At 41.3% G+C, this 20,802-nt stretch overlaps 1 protein-coding gene across 6 annotated transcripts in view; it reads left to right on the forward strand.

Annotated features, from left to right (window-relative positions):
- Positions 1-4,704: 4,704 nt before the first annotated feature.
- The window catches only part of glsb (glutaminase b), a 51,041-nt gene continuing 34,943 nt past the window's right edge, over positions 4,705-20,802 (forward strand). For 3 of the 6 annotated variants that reach the window (XM_079880960.1, XM_079880963.1, XM_079880964.1), the window contains exon 1: positions 4,705-5,189. In XM_079880960.1, the coding sequence (XP_079737086.1) occupies positions 4,903-5,189 (287 nt within the window). In that variant the 5' untranslated portion in view covers positions 4,705-4,902. The remainder of the gene's footprint in view (positions 5,190-20,802) is intronic. The other 3 variants (XM_079880959.1, XM_079880961.1, XM_079880962.1) reach the window with 2 other exon arrangements.

Below are 20,802 nucleotides of genomic sequence, written 5' to 3' on the forward strand. Positions count from 1 at the left end.
AAACTCAGTGCTGATAACCACCTCACTGCCCGCCCACAGTCAGCCCGGAATGAAGCCTCTCCGCGCGGATGTCAGACCGGCTGCGGCGCCTCGCCTGGGAAGGCGTAATTCAAGTCATTGTGAACGATACGATTTAATAGAAAAATAAACATTTTGCCCTTGTAGGCTGTATAAAATAAACAGTCCTGTAATGTGTACACACTAATGAATCTGCAAAAGCAGTTCCTGTCTATATTGTGTCCCCCTGAGATTAGAGCTGGAGCCTGAATAGCGTTAAATTATCAAAAAGTTCAATGCAAACAGCTAGAATGTGTTTTCTTTCATGGAATCAAAAAAAAATCAAATAAAAAACCTTAGTGAACCTCACTTAAGGGCACCTTATAGTGCCCCCTAGTGCATATAGGAAATAAGGTGTTCAGTGAGACTAAATGGACATATGGACTGTAAATAACGATTTTTTTTATTATTATTATTATGATTTTGATTTTATATAATATTTGGACACACACGTACACACACACACACACACACACACACACACACACACACACACACACACACACACACACATATATATATATGTTACACTCTAAAAATGCTGGGTTGTTTTTAACCCAACTTTGGGTAAAATATGGACAAACTCAAATGTTGGGTTAAAAATGTAATGTAAAAATTTAACCCAACGGCTGGGTTTGTCCATATTTGACCCAAAAATGCTGGGTTGTTTTTAACCCAACTTTGGGTCAAATATGGACCAACCCAAATTTTCGGTTAAAAGTGTAATGTAAAAATTTAACCCAACGGCTGGGTTTGTCCATATTTGACCCAAAGTTGGGTTAAAACAACCAAGCATTTTTTAGAGTGTACCTATGAGAAAACATTAGTATAATTGTATTGTCTGTTTCTTCTCTCTCTCTCTCTCTCTCTCTCTCTTTCTCTCTCTCTCTCTCTCTCTCTCTCTCTCTCTCTCTCTCTCTCTCTCTCTCTCATTTATTTTTATTTCCCGTGCTCCCTTCAAAGCTACGGAAAACCCTTCTGAGAGATAGTCCCAGGGGTGCCTGAGGGGGGTGTACTGAATATGGGCAACGAATTGTTGGTAGCCTATGTGGCAGCCGGACAAGCCGGGATTGGTACCTACACAAGACTATGCTACGACAAAGCCCAGGGGAGAGAGAGACATCAGCTGATCCAAGGAGAGGTCCGTGCAGAAGTGGAAGAGGAACGCGAAAGCCGGAGTAGCTAACAGTAGTAGTAACAATATGTGCAAGCAGGGAGCTTGGACTAATTGTGACCATACAACTCCACGTAAGATCACCTGGGCAGAACTTTGGAAGACAGAACCAGCTAGACTCAAGTTTTTGATCCATTCAGTGTATGATTTCCTTCCAATCCCAGCCAACCTGCATTGCTGGGGTTTAGCTAATACCCCAGCATGACCTCTGTGCCTGTCAAGAGGTTCCTTGCTTAGAGCACATCTTATGTGAGCTGCTGCCTGAAAGTCTTGGGAGAAGGGAGGTACAGGTGGCTCCATGACCAGGTTCTGAAGGCAGTAGCTGACACCATCTGTATCGCAATCCAACAGAGTAAACACCAGCTCCCAATAAGGCACAACATCACCCTTGTCAAGGCGGGAGAGAAACCTCAGCTGGAGCTTATGGGCTGCTAGCCTCAGCTCGTGATTGGCAGCTGAAGGTTGGCCTGGAAGCAGCTGAAATTATCCGGAAAACATTGCAAGGATGACACTCAGGCCAGATTTGGTCTTAACATCTGACTGTTTCAAGCAAGTGGTCATGTTGGAACTTACTGTCCCTTGGGAAGCCCAGATAGAGGAGGCCCACCAGCGCAAGAAGGTATCTCGAGCTGGCAGAGGAATGTAGAAGGCATGGGTGGAGGTGGGTTGCAGGGGCTTGCTTCTCCTTGGTATTCAAGGGTTGCAGGAAAGAAGAGTCACCAAGAACATCATAGCCACAAATGAAGCTTTTTTCACAGCTTCTGTGGATCAAGAGAGGAATGATCATCCCCGGCTGGGTCACCCAGACGAGGGTGTCTGATGATCTAAGACCAGAAACAAGTTGCGGCATTGGGTGTTTCAGAAACCAGCTTTTTCTATTAATTTAGTACACTTAAACATTTCACATTTTGAAGTATAAGTTTTTTCATCTGTTTATATTTTATTTATTATTTTGTTTATTATATTATATATATACAGATCTTTAATTTGTGAAAACTAAGCATTTAATAATCATCTTCATTATTGGGAGATATAGAGTGGCAAGTGATATTATGCATTGTAATTAGTCTGCTATACTGTTATTTAGATCTAATTGATTTACATTAGCTATCAGAATTTCATCTTGGCCATATAAATATCAGCAACTGCTCCAAAATGCTATTTTTTGCTCAGTTTGGTCATCTAAATAAATAGTGTTTTTTTTTCTCCCTGAGCATTATCTCCATATTCTCTCTATAATAGTTTCAAATATTTTGTTGTTTTATTTACTGATTTTGTCTAGCCACTATTTCATATGACAGGCTTTACTTCTGAGTCACTGACATGTAAACTGATTTTATATGAATCAGAGGCCCCAGGTTCCATGGTAATACCAACAGTATACCACTGAAGTACCGTGATATTACCATGTGATACCATCACTAGGCTACTGCCACAGTAGTTTGTTGTTGTTGTTGTAAGAGACATATTGCTGTTTATAACTAGATGAAAACTGTTCAAGAATAAATATAAATAAATATTTGCTATTTTGTTATGTTTGGGCTAAATCCAATTTCTCACACAATCTCCACAAGATGGCAGCATCAGACTGTATACGTGTTCTCTAACGGATTATTATCTTTTGAAGCCAAGAGTGAAATCGTAACCTCGTGTAATTACCTCACTGTGACAGTAGGAGGCGTAAAACACTACATTCTTTTTTGGTTTAGGCCTTGTAAAAGTTTAGAAGTTTCTAGAATGGGCCTGAATGACTCATATTATAATGTTTTCCTCAAGGACAAACTCACACAGAAAATACAATTGTTCTGATACAGAATAAAATGGCTTTTATTTTTCTGGATAATCAAGAGATATTGTATATGATTCTCTTGATAAAATCAGAGTTAAATCTGCAATTTGCTGGATTGTAGTAGAGCACAACAACAGCGACTGTCCACTTTTTCAGTGGCCTCAGTTACAGAAGTTTTCCCACTCCCAAGAAAAATGATCCTATGTGGAAACTACTTGTTCCATGAAGCATTACTCTACAAATGACTATTGACAATGAGTCCTAAATTGTTGGTATAGAATACATTCTATTTAATGTTTATTGCAAAATATTCAGATATATTCAAATACATAAGTTGTTTTAGACTGACTCAATACCATCATTCCCAATGCTTCATGGGATTGGTGCATTTGGAGGCCTGTTTTGTGGTGCGCAAGAACATAAAGAGCGCTTGACAGGTCCTTGAACTGTCATTGAATGGTTGCACAACCCCAGAGCAACACCTGAACTGATCACCAGAATCCAGTTATTTTCTCTTTTTACATTATGGAAACATCAGTCGTGATTGGTTTCTCTTGAGCTCCATGCAGACCTGAGCTCTTCATTTTACAGCCATTAGAGATAAACAGCTTTCTCTGAAACATGCCACAATCAAATTTTGTTGTTAGCAAACTTCTCACCCAGTTTCATCTTATATTAACATCTCGCCCAGTTTCATCTTATATTAACATTTTCTTGCATCAGATTAAAATCTACAGGTAATAATTTAAAATTGCATCATTAAGCATGACTATTTATTTAATGTAACATTATAACAGATTTTATGTCTAATTGAATTGCAGTTGGTCTTATAAAATGGATGACGACTCAGTTGATGGCATGAATTTTTCCATATGGTTTACATTTAATTAAAGACTATGTGCATATATGTCAGCTATAATGATGTTTCTCTGAACAGTTCTGTTTTAGATAGATAGTCATTTTTCCAAATGTGAGGAATATTCACTGGAGTAAAAAGTGTGACAACAACTCTGATTTCCCTATACAGTATAATATAAATAGCATATAGAATATATAGAATATGATATAAAATATCAGGTAAATATAAGCACATCGTTTTGTTATTGCAAAGTAAAACTAAACAATGTTTTTGTAATTGAAATAAAGTTAAATTAAAATAAATAAAATATAAATATTAGATGGAAAAACTTAAACTTAAAAAAAACTTGTTGCATTGACAATTAGACCTATCTATAATAAACAAATTGAAGTTGAAATATACCTAAACCAATATTGTTTTTTTTTGTGTGTGTGTTTTTTTTTTTTTTTTTTTTTTTGTATAAATGCACAATGTAATTATTTATCATTTATTTATTGCTGAGTTTGCACACACAATTAATTTACTTAGCGTCCAGTGATCTGAGGCGTCCTCCAGACGGCAACAGTTCAAACATGTGGTGGCCAGGGTGAGTACTGTGTTAGTTTATGCTAAAAAGGTAAATGTGCAAACGCTTTCAGGACAACAATAAAGAGCATTCACTCAATTTCTTATATACTCAAAAAGCAACATTACAAAGTCAAAGACAAAACCTACAACGCGGGTCATACAGTGAGTCATTGCAGGATGTGATGCATGGCAATCAAAAATGAAACATGTTTTTTTCAGCCAATGATGTGAGAGAATTGATGCATACATTAGCACGTTGCTCAATAATACGTTAGCTGGGCGTGTACGTAAACGCATTGCTCGGTCTTCGTTACTAAAATGCTCTTGGCTTAGTCAGTACTTGGTAGGTGCGTAAAGTGTGGAAATTGACTGTGCTGTTGATTCTGGAACTACAAGTTGTCTCCTAGTATTATTCAAAATAAGGACATTAAACTGATTTAGCTCGACAAGACTGAGATGTTACAGTTTAGGGCTTCAATTGTGCTCAAGGAGTTGATTCAAACCAGCCCTAAGCGTTCGTTCTCTAACATTATAAGGCACAAAAAGACTTTACCAAACGCGTACTGCTTCAGCGCTGCTTATCGGGATGACAGAATATCTAAATTAAAGACTGTCTACAATGGAAGACCTTTTATTCAGCCTTTAGCTGGGAGAAGATTTCTGTGCACAAAGACCGATGGTGCGATTGAACCCACAGAGCCGGTGAAGAAAGATGAGACTGTCCAGGAAGCTACGGCAGATAAGTACGAAATTTATTTATTTATTTGTCATTTGGTCATGACGCATGAGATATTCAAGGTTATTGATCAGAAGTATATGGCATCACACACGCGCTAAAATATTCCTGAGAGGCTGACAACGTGGCGCTGTGTGTACACTTTTACTGCAAGTGGGTGGAGAACATGTGTAGTCTAATATTAATATATTAGAATTTGGTTAAGGTCACGTATACAGTGTTTCTTTCTGGTAATGTGGAACTCCCTATTACTATGTGAAGGACAGTCCAACGTCTTGACATTATGGTTTTTGAACGAATCTTTTTAAGTGAGTGAATCGGTCTCGTTCACCTCCATGCACTGACTGTATTTTCCGTTCACAGAAGTGGCTGCTTTTTGAAGCGCGTGACTCCTGTTCCGTTGTCATGACAAATCGTGTCCTCCCTCGAAATAGGATAACTATTGTCCTAAGTATGAATGATATTAATTTAAAATATGCATAGCTTACTATATAATGCGTACGAAAACACATTAGTGCATAATAAAACCAATTGAACGTCATTTTGATTAATTGTTAATTAATAAATAATAATAATAGCCTATTAAGTGAATAATTGAACATTGGGGGTGACCCAATTTGTCACTACACCTTCATCAAAGACCAACTATATGTTTTTGTAATTGTGAAAGAGAGTCTTGTGCACTTATTTTTTGAATGTCCCTGTTCTTCAATCTTTTGGTATGAGATGTCTCAATTTCTAAGTGTTAAAATGAACTGCAACCTAGTCTTAAATTTGTCATCTGTCTTACTTCATACAAATGAATTTGACTTTTCTAAAAGAAAAATGTATGTTATGGATTTGTTTCTATTATTAGGAAAATTTCATATTCATCAAACTAAATGGAGTAACTCAAAACCCAACTTTGCTCATTTTAAAGCAGCCTTTAAAATGTATTTTGAGTCTGTAAAGTTTAAAAAAAATCGAAAAGCCCAAAGATCTGTATCTCTGCTAAATGAATTTAATATATGTTTGTGATGCCCTTTATCTTTTGTTTGTTTCTTTTCTTTTTTTTCTTTTTTCCAAATTATTGTTGTTTCAAGTTATACATTACTTACCAAATGTGAAAATGTGTAAAAGAAATGTGTAAAAGTGTCAAGAACTTGATATCAAATTCTGTAATTTTGAAAATTCAATAATAAAAAAAAATAAAATAATAAAAAAAAAATATATATATATATATATATATAGCTCGGGCCAATTGTATTCGAGTGTGAGCTGTGAAGGAGCATTTCCGTTGGTTGAGCGGACTGAACGAAATTTTAGTTTTTAAACGAAACAGCTTGGCAGCGTCCGAAATCGCATGCTCTCTTGAGTAACGTTAGGCACTTATTTTCGATTAAGTACTTCACGAGCGCTAAAAAGTATGTTCTATATAGTATGAATGTGTGTATTATTAATGTAATTCGGACGTCCTATATTCGCCATGTTGTCATTATCATGTGACCTACCAGCGTCAGTTGCGTCACTTCACTGCCATTCACAAATCCTCTCCTGTGGCTTCATGGGATAGTAAAGTGTTCACCGCGTGCACACTTCAAAATCTCGCTAGCCTACTATAAAGTAGGGAAATATCTGATTTCGGATGCAGCCCTAGTTTATGAATAAATCGGTTTTCTTTTTTTTTCTTTTTTTTTTTATAAAATGAATGAATGACATATTTTTCGTGAGTGAACTAACCAAAAACATCTAATTCGTGAATCATCTGAATGAACTGGGGCCTTAAGAAAATGAATGAATTGGAACAACTCGTTCGTAAACCAAAGTTATTGAAATGGGATTTTTAGATTGTCTCGTTTGTGAACGAAGATCGTGATAATTGGAAGGAAGGTGCTCTACAAATAATGTTTGTAAAGTTTTGTTCACACATCAACAGAAAACATAAACTAAAAGATTGATTTGGATCGATGTTTGTTCATCAAAATGAAGATTGATTAAAAACGATTAATTGATAATGTCAGCCCAGCCCCAGTTATTGTTCTTGGCGTGATTGGCCTTTAGTCATTCACAACAAGAAAATAAACTGTTATTAATGTGTTCTAACTCCATGCACACAACAAGCTATTTAGGCTAACACAATCATACTTTAATTTACTGAATGCACAGTAAGGTCGGAACGCCTCAGTGTTTTTAGCTAATTTGTTGAGTGACTCATTCATAACAGAGCGTTTTGTTTCCTCCTGATGACTTGCAGAAAGTGCCACTAAATGATTTAGGGAACGAGTATGATTCTTTTTTTTTTATGAATGCATGTAAAAGTTTTGAGTAACTGGAATGAATCATGATGAAACCACTAATGTTTAGCATTAGTGTGCTAACCCACTAATGTTTACTTTGTGGAAGTTGAAGAGGGGAGTGGCGGCGGCTCTTATCAGCTGCTACATTATGACTCCACACATACGGCAGCTGTGGAATGTCAATAATGCACTTCCACAAACAGCCAGTGAGTGTGTGGTGGGATCTGCTACAGTGTTTTCAGTGGAGCATTCATCTCTTATATATAACCAAACTTATTATCCATGTTTATAGATGAACATATCCCTGGCAGTCTTTTCCTCATGCTCTTCTGTTTGCCTGTGGTTCACACAGTGTGCGTGACTCATCGCTCGTCTGTCCATATGGATTATTTATAAGATGACGCAGAAGGCTCGTGCTGTCCCTGCAGAGAGACTTTAATCGAGAGCTTGATCATCCTCTCATGAATGCCATTCTGTCTCAAGGAGGAGCAAGATGACTACTGTTTTCCAGACAGTCTGAGACAAAGAGTAAAATTAATGGTGGTTTTCTGCAAAATTTGTTAAGATTTCTGCTGTCCTTGCCTACTCTGTTAATGAAAAACATTGGTTCAGCTGGCATAATTAAAGTTGATGACGTGCAGCATAATCCTGTTTAGTGACGTGTTGAACTTGGACTAATGGGTAATGCAGATTATTACACAAAAAAATGGTGTAAGGTTGTAATTGCATGGATATGGTGTATCTAGTGTTGTCAAAATTAAAAAAATGTGACGATACCAGCATTTCCCTCTAGCATTTTGAGCGCTGTTGAACGATTTCTTAAAGGAGAACTCCGGTCAATTTTAACATTGAGCTCATTTTTTTGTCAATTTGGAGTGCTGTCAGTACAGAGAACAACAACAAAAATCGGTGTTGCCTACACCGTGTTATCCTCTTTTTAAAATTTGCACCCTGTTGACTTCAATGGGGCAATATTTAAACCTGCTTTTAGCCTCTTAACATCCTTGATGTGTCATTACAAGTGCACAGGTCATGTGAGTGATTCCTTCAGAGTGAACACGAGTGAATCTGACTGCAGAAGATGTGAAAGATATGTATAAAAATGATGTTATTTAAGCCAGCGCAAATACCTGTGTTTACATCCTGTTTTCGGTTGAAGTCCAAAGTAGTCGATTGCCGAGTTCACGCGCGTGATCATAGGTACTAAACCAATGCGCGTGAACTCGACAATCGACTACTTTGGACATCAACCGAAAACAGGATGTAAACACAGGTATGTGCGCTGGCTTAAATAACATCATTTTTATACATATCTTTCACATCTTCTGCAGTCAGATTCACTCGTGTTCACTCTGAAGGAATCACTCACATGACCTGTGCACTTGTAATGACACATCAAGGATGTAAAGAGGCTAAAAGCAGGCTTAAATATTGCCCCATTGAAGTCAACAGGGTGCAAATTTTAAAAAGAGGATAACACGGTGTAGGCAACACCGATTTTTGTCGTTGTTCTCTGTACTACTACTGACAGCACTCCAAATTGACAAAAAAATGAGCTCAATGTTAAAATTGACCGGAGTTCTCCTTTAAACGCCTCTAGACATCTATGTTGAGCGCGGGAACGCAATGGCCAATCACAGAAATATATGTTGAGCGCTTGAACGCAATAGAGTGGTTCAGGTATTGACGTCACTTTGTTGGCCAACCGGCAGTTAGCATCACGCTGGTTCCCTCGACAAAAAACCAATAGGATTTTCCCTTTTGGATTATCGCATTATCGATTATTATTATTGTATGATACTTGCATGTTTTGTCCATCAATATAATTATCACAGATACACAACTTTTATGAATTTTGAAGCCAATATGCAGTCGCCAAGTAAAAAGCTATAAACAAACTACACCACGGTCCCATGAATTCATCGTCACCATTACTAACACCTCTTTCAGTTTTTATCTAAAAACATTTTCCCAGGACGTTTGCGTTAGAATAGTTTGTAAGAGCACAATTATAACCATTCCCATGCTAGAGGGAAATGCTGGGATCGTCACATTTTTAAAATGTCAGTACTTTTGACAACACTACTAACCCCATCCATCCATCCATCCATCCAATCCAATCCAATCCAATCCAATCCAAAATGCCTCTATATAAACAGACCAGTTTTAACTGTGCTGTGTTTACTCATCATTAATTGGCTTGATACTTCCAGCGAGAAGCTGTGAGCTGGCACGTCCTGTTTGAAGCAATCAACTCTGCATTCCTTTGGAAATTAGATATTGATTGTTTTGTTGTCATGGGGATATTCTGTGTATTCATCATAGTGTTTTAAAAAGGTGAGGAGAGAGGAGTCTGCTGCTGATGTTATGGGTGAAAGTGAGACCACAGGCTGCTGGTTTGGACCTGAAGCTGATCACAGACACCAGACACATGCTGTCACAGACTCCCAGAGCTACTGCTGTTGCCTTGACAACAAGACTTAACAGGTTATAATGGAGAAAGTGTGAGAGGAATATTTGTTCTAGAATTTCTCTGATATATACTATGATATAGAGATCACTCTGCTTTAAATGCAGGGCTTGACGCTTACTGTTTTCCCAAGGAGCACACGTGCTCCTAAGTTGAGAAATGTATGAGTGCATAAAAAAAAAAATATATATAAAATTGAATATATGCACTTCAATTCCACACCAGACGTTCTTGAAATGTTTCTTATTTATTACATTTATTATGATACATTAATTATCAGTTAAACTGAATGTTAAACAAATAATATTATAATTAAAATATTTACTAAACTAAATAAGTATTTTTTAAAACTATAAACTTTTATCCCAATACTTCTGTGAGCTGTTTTCATTCTTTTGCTTTTAGTTCTGATGTTACATAAAGTGGCAATATGAAGATATTTTTGCTATTCACTTGTTATGAATAATACAATCTTTTCATTTGCCTCCAAGTTCCAAATAAAAAGAGAAAATAATCAAATAATAGTAATAATAATCCTCTTTAAAGGGTGAAGTTCCTTTCATTTGTAAAGTATGTATTTAGATCATTGGATGATGCAGAGATATGCATTACCACATGGTTATTTAATATAACAATATTGTGGTGGTACACTACTATTGAGATGAGATGATTTTCTTTTTCATACTACTGCACATCACTATTTTCATCAAGGACCTTCTCAAGGTCAGCAAACGTTTCTCTTATTGATTTGTGAAATGTCAGTTCATCTCTTGGGAATCCCAGAAGGCCTTTCTGCTCTCCACCCCTATTAGATTGGCTCCTTCCACTTCTATATTAGGAGATTTCAATTCTTTCTTGTGTTTTTGTATCTCAACACTCTGGTCATCATTCTGGTTTCATTCTATTTCACACATTCATAAGGCAGTTAGCTGGTTATTTGTTTTCCACTTGTAGTTGTAATGTTCCATCATGATGGGTTTGGTGACTGGATATCTAGAGCACAGAAATGCTAACATACTCTTGAAAAGCATTCAATCAGACCAGTTCTTCTAACTGTTAGAACATGTTGTCTTTTATAAATCAGCCTTTGGTTTTTTTTTTAGTATGGGTGCAGTTGCTCTGATGGACCTTTGTTTAATCTGAGATTAATACTGGCCTTGTTTTAAAATCTAGTGAGTAAATATTTTACTTATTACTTATTTATGTGCAAATTTTGTGTATTTTTATCCTTATTAGAATATTGTGCCATTTTTAACATGCTGACAACAAAATCTGAAGTAAGTCTTATTGCAAGTGTTATGTGTTTGTATGATGCACATATTTCCTAGTTATGTAGAGCTTTCCAAATTGGTCCTTTATTTCATTTAGAAGCAGAACTGAGCGTGTGCGATTGCCTGTGTCTGTCCTTCAGGTGAAGAAATCAGTTTGCCATCAGTTGTCAGAAAATAAAGAAGATATCTTTGTTGTTGTATTCGTTTGAGGCTTGAGGGGATTTCTCATGACTGACAACATCATGTTCTAGGGCTGCATGATTTATCGAAATGAAACCGCACACGATTACGAGAACGGCTCTGTGATCAGTAGTAAATGCTGCTCCATCTGAATGCCCAGAAACTCCAGAAACTCCAAATATGCCCCGCGGTGGACAACGCACATCATTCCAGGAAATCCCTATGGGCATACTATCGCTGTAGCTGAATAAACAGACGATTGAAACGCTTTGATTTATTAAATGTTGTCTTTTGTTGGACAAGAGGTTCATAAATGCTTCCGATGTTTGGAAATATGTTTGACGCATGTTGCTTTTTGAAATGCACGTTATAACGTAGCAACTCAAACTCACAGTGCTTTCAGATGGAGCAGCATTTACTACTGATCACAGAGCCGTACGTCACTGACAAGCTACTGCTACGCATTAAAAATAATCACAATGAGCCAAAACGGTTCAAACACGATTTCATGTTAATTGCAATTAATCGTGCAGCCCTGGCATGTTCAATGCTTTGAATCACTCCCAATGATCTCTATGAAGTGAAACATCAGCTTCAGCGTGACGTGTTGATCGTCAATTGATCCTTGTGAAGTGGCACTCAAAGTTAAATTAACACCTTGTTTAATTCATAAATGAATCAGTGTTTAATATGAGTTTTTGATATGAAGTTCAGAAGACATCAGTCACAATGTTTTAGTTTTCTCTGTGTGTAACATGATGCACGGCTCCTTCAGCATGACACAGGTCAACCCTCTGCAGGAGATAACTGAACATGGTGTCAGTGAAAATATCTGAGGCAACGAGGTTATATCTTTTGACTCTATGGCCTGAAAGTAACAAAAGGATGGTGTGTTTCTGTGTCAAAACATATGGTCTATGTGCCAAAAGTACAATTTAATGCCATTTGTGCTCTTGATCACCTTTTATCGAGCATTTATTTGAAACCGTGTCTTACACTGTTCTTGTTGAGTCATGCTAATTTGTTGTTGGAAAGCCATCCGTGGACTTTTGATTCACCGCTGACAACTAACCTCCGTCGCTTGAGCTCTCTCCGGCGGTTCAGATAATTGTCCAAAGCGACTGAGTGTGAAAAATGGACTGAGCTCTCGTCCTTGTGTGCCGGGGAACTTGTTTTCCAAACCAGTGAAGATATTGCTAAAAGCTGTCATTGGCCCCGACAGAGAATTTTGATCAGATTTTTATCATTGTTATAGTAACTTTATCATTGTTATAAGATACTACTGTAGATGAATAGGCTATAATGCAATGGCACATAAAGAAAATGCGAGTGGTGCTTGATTAGTTGCCAGGATGTTGCTATTCGATTTGCTAAGTTGTTCTGTGTTCATTTCAACTTGTTGAAACTCACATAGCAGCAACCTCTAGTTTCAATAGGTCACCCCTTTTAGGTCGTCTTTGGGATTTTTATTGCTCATTCTGTCACATGCACACATACACTTCTTTGTGAGCTGGTATTTTCTGAATCAGTCAGATTGTTACTGTCACAAGTTTGTCCTGTCTTGTTTTGCACTTGGGTGTTTGTTGTGTTGGGCCATGTGCTCGTGTTCATTGTTAGCCCCGCCCTTCTTATCTTGTTATTGGTTTAATTAATTCCACCTGTTGTCATCGTTACCTTCTTTTGTTTGCCTCCCTATTTAGTCTCCTTGTGTCTGTTGTACTGTGCTGTTACGTTGTCTAATGTTCTTGTGTTTTGTTCCCAGTGTTTTGATCTGTTTAAGTTTTGTTCTAGTGTTTTCCCCCACGTGGGAGTTTTGTTTGTACCTTTTTGCTTGTTTTGTTAATTAAAGTCTTATCTTGTTTTGCTGCATTTGAGTCCTCGTTTATGTTTCTTGACCGTATCGTGACAGAACGTAACAGCCATTTGAGGACTCAGCAGCATGGATTCTCGTGGGCTTTCTTCTACCACATGGGACAGAGAGGAGTTTAGAGGAACCAGGCTGGCTAAATTCAGGGGAACTCGTGGAGGACGTAGGGGAGGAGATACGAGAGGTGAGCACCGACAGTATTCTCCAGTTTGGTCATTCTTTGACCACGGACCGGCGAGGTTCAGCCCCGAGCGTCCTTCATCGCCTGTTCCCGTGGTTCCAACGCCGATGGTCCCAGTGATCTCAGTGCCGGTGGTCCAGAGTTCGGGGGCTTCAAGACGCAGGAGGAGAGGAAGGACTTCCTCTGCAACTGTTCACGGCCAGCCAGAGACTGTTCACGTCACGTCTGCCCAGCCAGAGACTGTTCACGTCACGTCTGCCCAGCCAGAGACTGTTCACGTCACGTCTGCCCAGCCAGAGACTGTTCCTGAGCCTATGTCTTCGGACAAGATGGTCGTCACTGCCGCCGAGCCTGTGTCTTCGGACAAGATGGCCGCCGCCGAGCCTGTTCACGTCACGCCTGCCGAGCCTGTGTCTTCGGACAAGATGGCCGCCGCCGAGCCTGTTCACGTCACGCCTGCCGAGCCTGTGTCTTCAGACAAGATGGCCGCCGCCGAGCCTGTTCACGTCACGCCTGCCGAGCCTGTGTCTTCGGACAAGATGGCCGCCGCCGAGCCTGTTCACGTCACGCCTGCCGAGCCTGTGTCCCCTGACAAGATGGCCACCGTCGAGCCTGTGTTTGAGCCGGTGGTGTCTGTTCCTGAGCCTGAGCCCTCAGTGACCGCGACACTGGCCATTATGGCCACAGCCATGTGGTGTGTGTGGGCTACGCACACACTTGAGCCGGTGGTGTCTGTTCCTGAGCCGGTGGTGTCTGTTCCTGAGCCGGTGGTGTCTGTTCCTGAGCCGGTGGTGTCTGTTCCTGAGCCGGTGGTGTCTGTTCCTGAGCCGGTGGTGTCTGTTCCTGAGCCGGTGGTGTCTGTTCCTGAGCCGGTGGTGTCTGTTCCTGAGCCGGTGGTGTCTGTTCCTGAGCCGGTGGTGTCTGTTCCTGAGCCGGTGGTGTCTGTTCCTGAGCCAGAGCCGGAGCCAGTGTCTGTTCCTGAGCCGGGGCCAGTGTCTGTTCCTGAGCCGGAGCCAGTGTCTGTTCCTGAGCCGGAGCCAGTGTCTGTTCCTGAGCCGGAGCCAGTGTCTGTTCCTGAGCCTGTGTCTGTGTCTGTTCCAGTTCCTGAGCCGGAGCCAGTGTCTGTGTCTGTTCCTGAACCTGAGCCGGTGGGGCCAGTTCCAGTGCCCGAGCCGGTGGGGCCAGTTCCAGTGCCCGAGCCGGTGGTGCCAGTTCCAGTGCCCGAGCCGGTGGGGCCAGTTCCAGTGCCCGAGCCGGTGGTGCCAGTTCCAGTGCCCGAGCCGGTGGTGCCAGTTCCAGTGCCCGAGCCGTTGGTGCCAGTTCCAGTGCCCGAGCCGGTGGTGCCAGTTCCAGTGCCCGAGCCGGTGGTGCCAGTTCCAGTGCCCGAGCCGGTGGTGCCAGTTCCAGTGCCCGAGCCGGTGGTGCCAGTTCCAGTGCCCGAGCCGATGGTGCCAGTTCCAGTGCCCGTGCCAGTTCCAGTGCCCGAGCCGGTGGTTCCAGTGCCCGAGCCGGTGGTGCCAGTTCCAGTGCCCGAGCCGGTGGTGCCAGTTCCAGTGCCCGAGCCGGTGGTGCCAGTTCCAGTGCCCGAGCCGGTGGTGCCAGTTCCAGTGCCCGAGCCGATGGTGCCAGTTCCAGTGCCCGTGCCAGTTCCAGTGCCCGAGCCGGTGGTTCCAGTGCCCGAGCCGGTGGTGCCAGTTCCAGTGCCCGAGCCGGTGGTGCCAGTTCCAGTGCCAGTTCCAGTGCCCGAGCCGGTGGTGCCAGTTCCAGTGCCAGTTCCAGTGCCCGAGCCGGTGGTGCCAGTTCCAGTGCCCGAGCCGTTGGTGCCAGTTCCAGTGCCCGAGCCGGTGGTGCCAGTTCCAGTGCCCGAGCCGGTGGTGCCAGTTCCAGTGCCAGTTCCAGTGCCCGAGCCGGTGGTGCCAGTTCCAGTGCCAGTTCCAGTGCCCGAGCCGGTGGTGCCAGTTCCAGTGCCCGAGCCGTTGGTGCCAGTTCCAGTGCCCGAGCCGGTGGTGCCAGTTCCAGTGCCCGAGCCGGTGGTGCCAGTTCCAGTGCCCGAGCCGGTGGTGCCAGTTCCAGTGCCCGTTCCAGTGCCCGAGCCGGTGGTGCCAGTTCTAGTGCCAGTTCCAGTGCCTGAGCCGGTGGTGTCTGTTCCAGTGCCCAAGCCGGTGGTTCCAGTTCCTGAACCCTGGCCGCCCGAGGGAAAGTCTCCGCCCTGGCCGCCCGAGGGAAAGTCTCCGCCCTGGCCGCCCGAGGGAAAGTCTCCGCCCTGGCCGCCCGAGGGAAAGTCTCCGCCCTGGCCGCCCGAGGGAAAGTCTCCGCCCTGGCCGCCCGAGGGACGGTCTGTTCCTCCCTGGCCGCCCGATGGACGGTCTGTTCCTCCCGTCCCGCCCTGGTCTCTCCCTCCCGTCCCGCCCTGGTCTCTCCCTCCCGTCCCGCCCTGGTCCGTCCCGCCCTGGTCCGTCCCTCTCGTCCCGCCCTGGTCCGTCCCTCCCGTCCCGCCCTGGTCCGTCCCTCCCGTCCCGCCCTGGTCCGTCCCTCCCGTCCCGCCCTGGTCCGTCCCTCCCGTCCCGCCCTGGTTTGTCCCTCCCGTCCCGCACTGGTCTGTTCCTCCCGTCCCGCCCTGGTCTGTTCCTCCCGTCCCGCCCTGGTCTGTTCCTCCCGTCCCGCCCTGGTCTGTCCCTCCAGTCCCGCCCTGGTCTGTCCCTCCAGTCCCGCCCTGGTCTGTCCCTCCAGTCCCGCCCTGGTCTGTCCCTCCAGTCCCGCCCTGGTCTGTCCCTCCAGTCCCGCCCTGGTCTGTCCCTCCAGTCCCGCCCTGGTCTGTCCCTCCAGTCCCGCCCTGGTCTGTCCCTCCAGTCCCGCCCTGGTCTGTCCCTCCAGTCCCGCCCTGGTCTGTCCCTCCAGTCCCGCCCTGGTCTGTTCCTCCTGTCCCGCCCTGGTCTGTCCCTCCTGTCCTAGTGGAGCGTCTGGTAGCCGCTCCTTAAGGAGGGGGTTATGTCACAAGTTTGTCCTGTCTTGTTTTGCACTTGGGTGTTTGTTGTGTTGGGCCATGTGCTCGTGTTCATTGTTAGCCCCGCCCTTCTTATCTTGTTATTGGTTTAATTAATTCCACCTGTTGTCATCGTTACCTTCTTTTGTTTGCCTCCCTATTTAGTCTCCTTGTGTCTGTTGTACTGTGCTGTTACGTTGTCTAATGTTCTTGTGTTTTGTTCCCAGTGTTTTGATCTGTTTAAGTTTTGTTCTAGTGTTTTCCCCCACGTGGGAGTTTTGTTTGTACCTTTTTGCTTGTTTTGTTAATTAAAGTCTTATCTTGTTTTGCTGCATTTGAGTCCTCGTTTATGTTTCTTGACCGTATCGTGACAGTTACTTTCAGTTTTCCACTATTGCTGTACATCTTAGTTACTGGTTGTCTGGCATGTCAGTAAAATCTAATGCCTCAAATAACAAAAGTCTGTCAACAAATTACTAGGATTTTCAGCACAAAAGGTGAATGAACATGAAGATGTGATACCTGCGATTAAAGTTATTATCTGACAAGCACTCTGTCAGTAAAGTGAAGTTATCTGACATCTGAAACCCGCAGTGAATGTTCTTCTGAATTGCACGTGGTGCAGAGGTGCATGCTTTCTCAACCCCAAGGGCCTCACAGAGGTGCAACTGAAGTTTCCACAATCCTCCAGAGCGTCACATGGCACTTGGCAGTTGGCACAGCACCGTAACATTGGAATAACTTGCAAGTAATTGTTTTAAATGATAATGGTGGGGCAAAAACAATTACCCCTTAATCCAATTACTTTTTACTTGAGCAAAAAATTGTATACAATGTTGTAGGGTTGAGCAATATAGCCTATGTTAATCAAATCAGTATATTAGAATTATTTCTGAAGGATCATGTGACACTGAAGACTGGAGTAAGGATGCTGAAAATTCATAAATTACATTCTAAAATATAAAATATTTGTCATATTATTTTAAATTGTAATGTTTCTAAATACCATTGTTTTGAATATTTTTGATAATTATTTTATATATATATACATACATACATACATAAGTAAATGTATACGCAAGTAAATTGTGATAAAAATTGAGTAAAATAATTGTCATGTTAGTTCTTCCAATCCTATCACTAAATGAACATACTGAAAAATTATGTTGAATCATTTATTTATATGCACCAATATACAGCATCAATTCATAGTAGTTCAGTAATATTTACCCAATACCCACATACATTTTAATTTATGAAAAATGCCAAACACTCTTGATTCTGGGTGAAATTGATCTTTTGAACTGATTCACTTAAACGGACATGAACAAGACTTTTCAAATCTGGTGTTTTTGTTATGCTAAAGCATCCCTGTCTCAATGATCTCATACTCATATGTTTTAAGACAAGGAAAGATTGTAGAGCTAGTCAGTTTTACAGTGTTTAGTTACATTAAATCTTTTGAGAACGACTCTGAACGACCTCACCTACAGTACCTGTATCCAGAATACTAGTTTTCCACTTGGCACAAGGTTTAGATGAAATACCACTGTCAGCAGCAGTAACTGTAGAACACAGTCTGTCCTTTCCTTATCCCCTACCTGTCCCATGCACTCTGAAAAACAAACACTTTACCCTGAGCCTATACTGGCCATTGTATACAGTGGCTAATGCACCAGGTTTGTTTCAGTCTTCACTGAGAGCTGTCAGCTGAACATAATTACAGCATCTGTCGGTGGAAAGCAAGTTATTGAACTTGTAAAACAGTTTTTAAGGATGTTGTTTCGTAACAAATGTATACTCTAGTAACCAGGGTACTCTAGTGTATGCTCTATTATATGCTCTAGCTCACCCCAAAATGAAAATTGTCATGTTTCTCAAGGTCTACGGAAGAAGAAATTCGTAATGGATTATTGACTAACTGATGTAGTATTGTTCTCACTTCCTATACGTACAGCAGGGTTGGATGGGCATCTAATGGCTCTCTTGAGGACAGTATAACTACCAGTATATGTTACTCATCCAGACAATGGACCAGATTTATCAGACAGTGTGTGGATGGGCAACTGTTTGTCACAATCCAGAAGGTTTGGATCTTTCACTTCCAAATGACTTCTTGGCACTTTGAGCACCATGTCAGTGCATCCTCTCTTTTTTTTTTTTCCTGAAAAATAATCCACTGTGGATTTTTTTTTTAAATATCAGCCTCCATCTTGCTTATTAACCATAACATAAAACATCGTTTTCAACTGTGATAACTAATGTGTTCACTGACACTACTGCTATTTATATAGCACATTTCCTGTTCCTGTTTTCCTGTAATTATACCATTTGGTCCGTTGGGTCAGATTGCTTTCACACCTCGAGAGAACCGCCCAATAGTTCGCTTGCAATTGGGCCGAGACCACCTTGTTCAGGCGGTCTCGGAACGATTGTTTTGGTGCGGATCCAAGCATGATGGTTGTGTTTACATATACTTAAACAAAGCCGAACCAAGGGAGAAAACGCACCAGGTTCTGAAACAAACTCTCAGGTGTGAAAGCACCCTTATTTGTATCTTCACAACTTGTTTAATTTTTTATTATTATTATTATTATTATTGAACAGCTACTTGTAAAATCAGCTTTTCCTCTAATGCAAGTAGCAAAATTCATTATCAGTTCATACTTGGTGTATACTTTGTGATGCATTGAAGTCAAGACCTCCTGTGTCAGAATCTTTTGATCGAGGACCAGATGGGAACTCTGTTGATTGAAATATTGGCCTTCCCTGTACAAGTTCACAGATAGGAAGAACATAAGCCATGAATAGCATCAAGTGTCCATTAATACCACCATGAAGTTTAATATGCTCTGAGGGTCAAGCTGTTTAGACCAATAAACCAATAAACAACTGTTAAACTTGCACAGTGTGCAGTAAACACAATCAAATGCCATGTGACCACTTGTGTAATGAAGAAAAACAGGAAGTTCTAAGATAGTTAGATGGCGAATATGTATTTTCAGTTTCATATTTCCTCATCTCTGGGAATATACTTCCTCTCCTGTGTGTTTGGCATAAATGTGATGAATGCAAGGTCAGTTATCTAATGCTTTTGTCCTTTTTCCCTGTGAATGATGGCCCTTATGCCTGGAATGGCTGAGTCATTTGTGAGCATTTATCCAGGAGACTTTAGTGTTACAGTGCAAGTTATGTCAGGTTCCTTTAGTTTAAGCCCATCAGTTACAAGCTTTAAATCTGACCTCACCCAATAGAAATGACAAAGGCGAGGTGTTGTACGTATTGTCAAAAGGGCCAACATAATCTTTGTGATCATTCTACATATGCATCATGATCTAATCTCCCTTGAAACATGGAGGAAATATATGTAGTGTTTGAGGCTTGCCAAAGTTAGTTTTTAACCATTTGCTTTAAACTACGTAATTTTCTTGGATAAATTGGTTCCACACTGTTTTTTCTATGCTGTGCGCTTCATATTTTCTGATTTTTAACTGTTTCCCTCTATATAGAATGACATTATATAGATCAGTGTTTCTCCACCATTGACAGAATTTTCCGGCAATCCATGTTTTAACTGTTAAACGGTAGAGGACGCTATTATGCATCTTCTGAAAGAGTACAGAATCTCTGGATCAAAACACAGGCGAAGAAGAAGCAGAAAAAAGCAAAAGAAGCATTGCATGTTAAATAACGTGATCATCAATTGTCAACAGCATATAAATCAAAACTGCCTAACGTTACCGAATGAAATGTCGACCCAGGACGAGGTATATGACTGTGAATTTTTGTTGGTGTTGATGGACTCGATCTACTAAATCTGTTTTGATCATCGTTCTGAATCCCATCAAGACGTGGTCTTTGACAAAAATTAGATTTTCTCAGCTTTTTGTTTAAAATGTTGCTTTTTTTATGAAAACTTACTCACATTTGAGTGTTGATAAAAAAATAATGCATGAAGGTAGAATCATTTTGCTTGTTTTTAAATTATATGCTCTGGTCTTTCTTTTGATATATTGTATGTTCAGATATTCATACACAAAATATTCTGGGGGCCATGACATTTTTGTCATTTTTCAAAAATTCTGCCGCTGCCTGGTAACTTTTTGAAAAAACGCTGGCGGTGAAAGAGTTAACAGATTTAGATGATGGTTATTATAGTGCCTCACTCATGTACAAATATAAATTACTGTAAATGATTAAACAAAGTTTGTTGTTAAATAAACATTTTGAACCGATTGCATTGGTCAAACAAATTGTTGACAGTACCGCCCACATCCTTATTATTATTTGAAAAAGATCATGAATATCATAATTTAGTAATGAATTACTTTCATTTTGATTTAATGAATTTCAAATTTGTGATTTAATAAAATGGACATTAAAATATTTACA

The sequence above is a fragment of the Squalius cephalus genome (genome assembly GCF_949319135.1).
Source record: "Squalius cephalus genome assembly, chromosome: 9".
NCBI classification, from domain to species: domain Eukaryota; kingdom Metazoa; phylum Chordata; class Actinopteri; order Cypriniformes; family Leuciscidae; genus Squalius; species Squalius cephalus.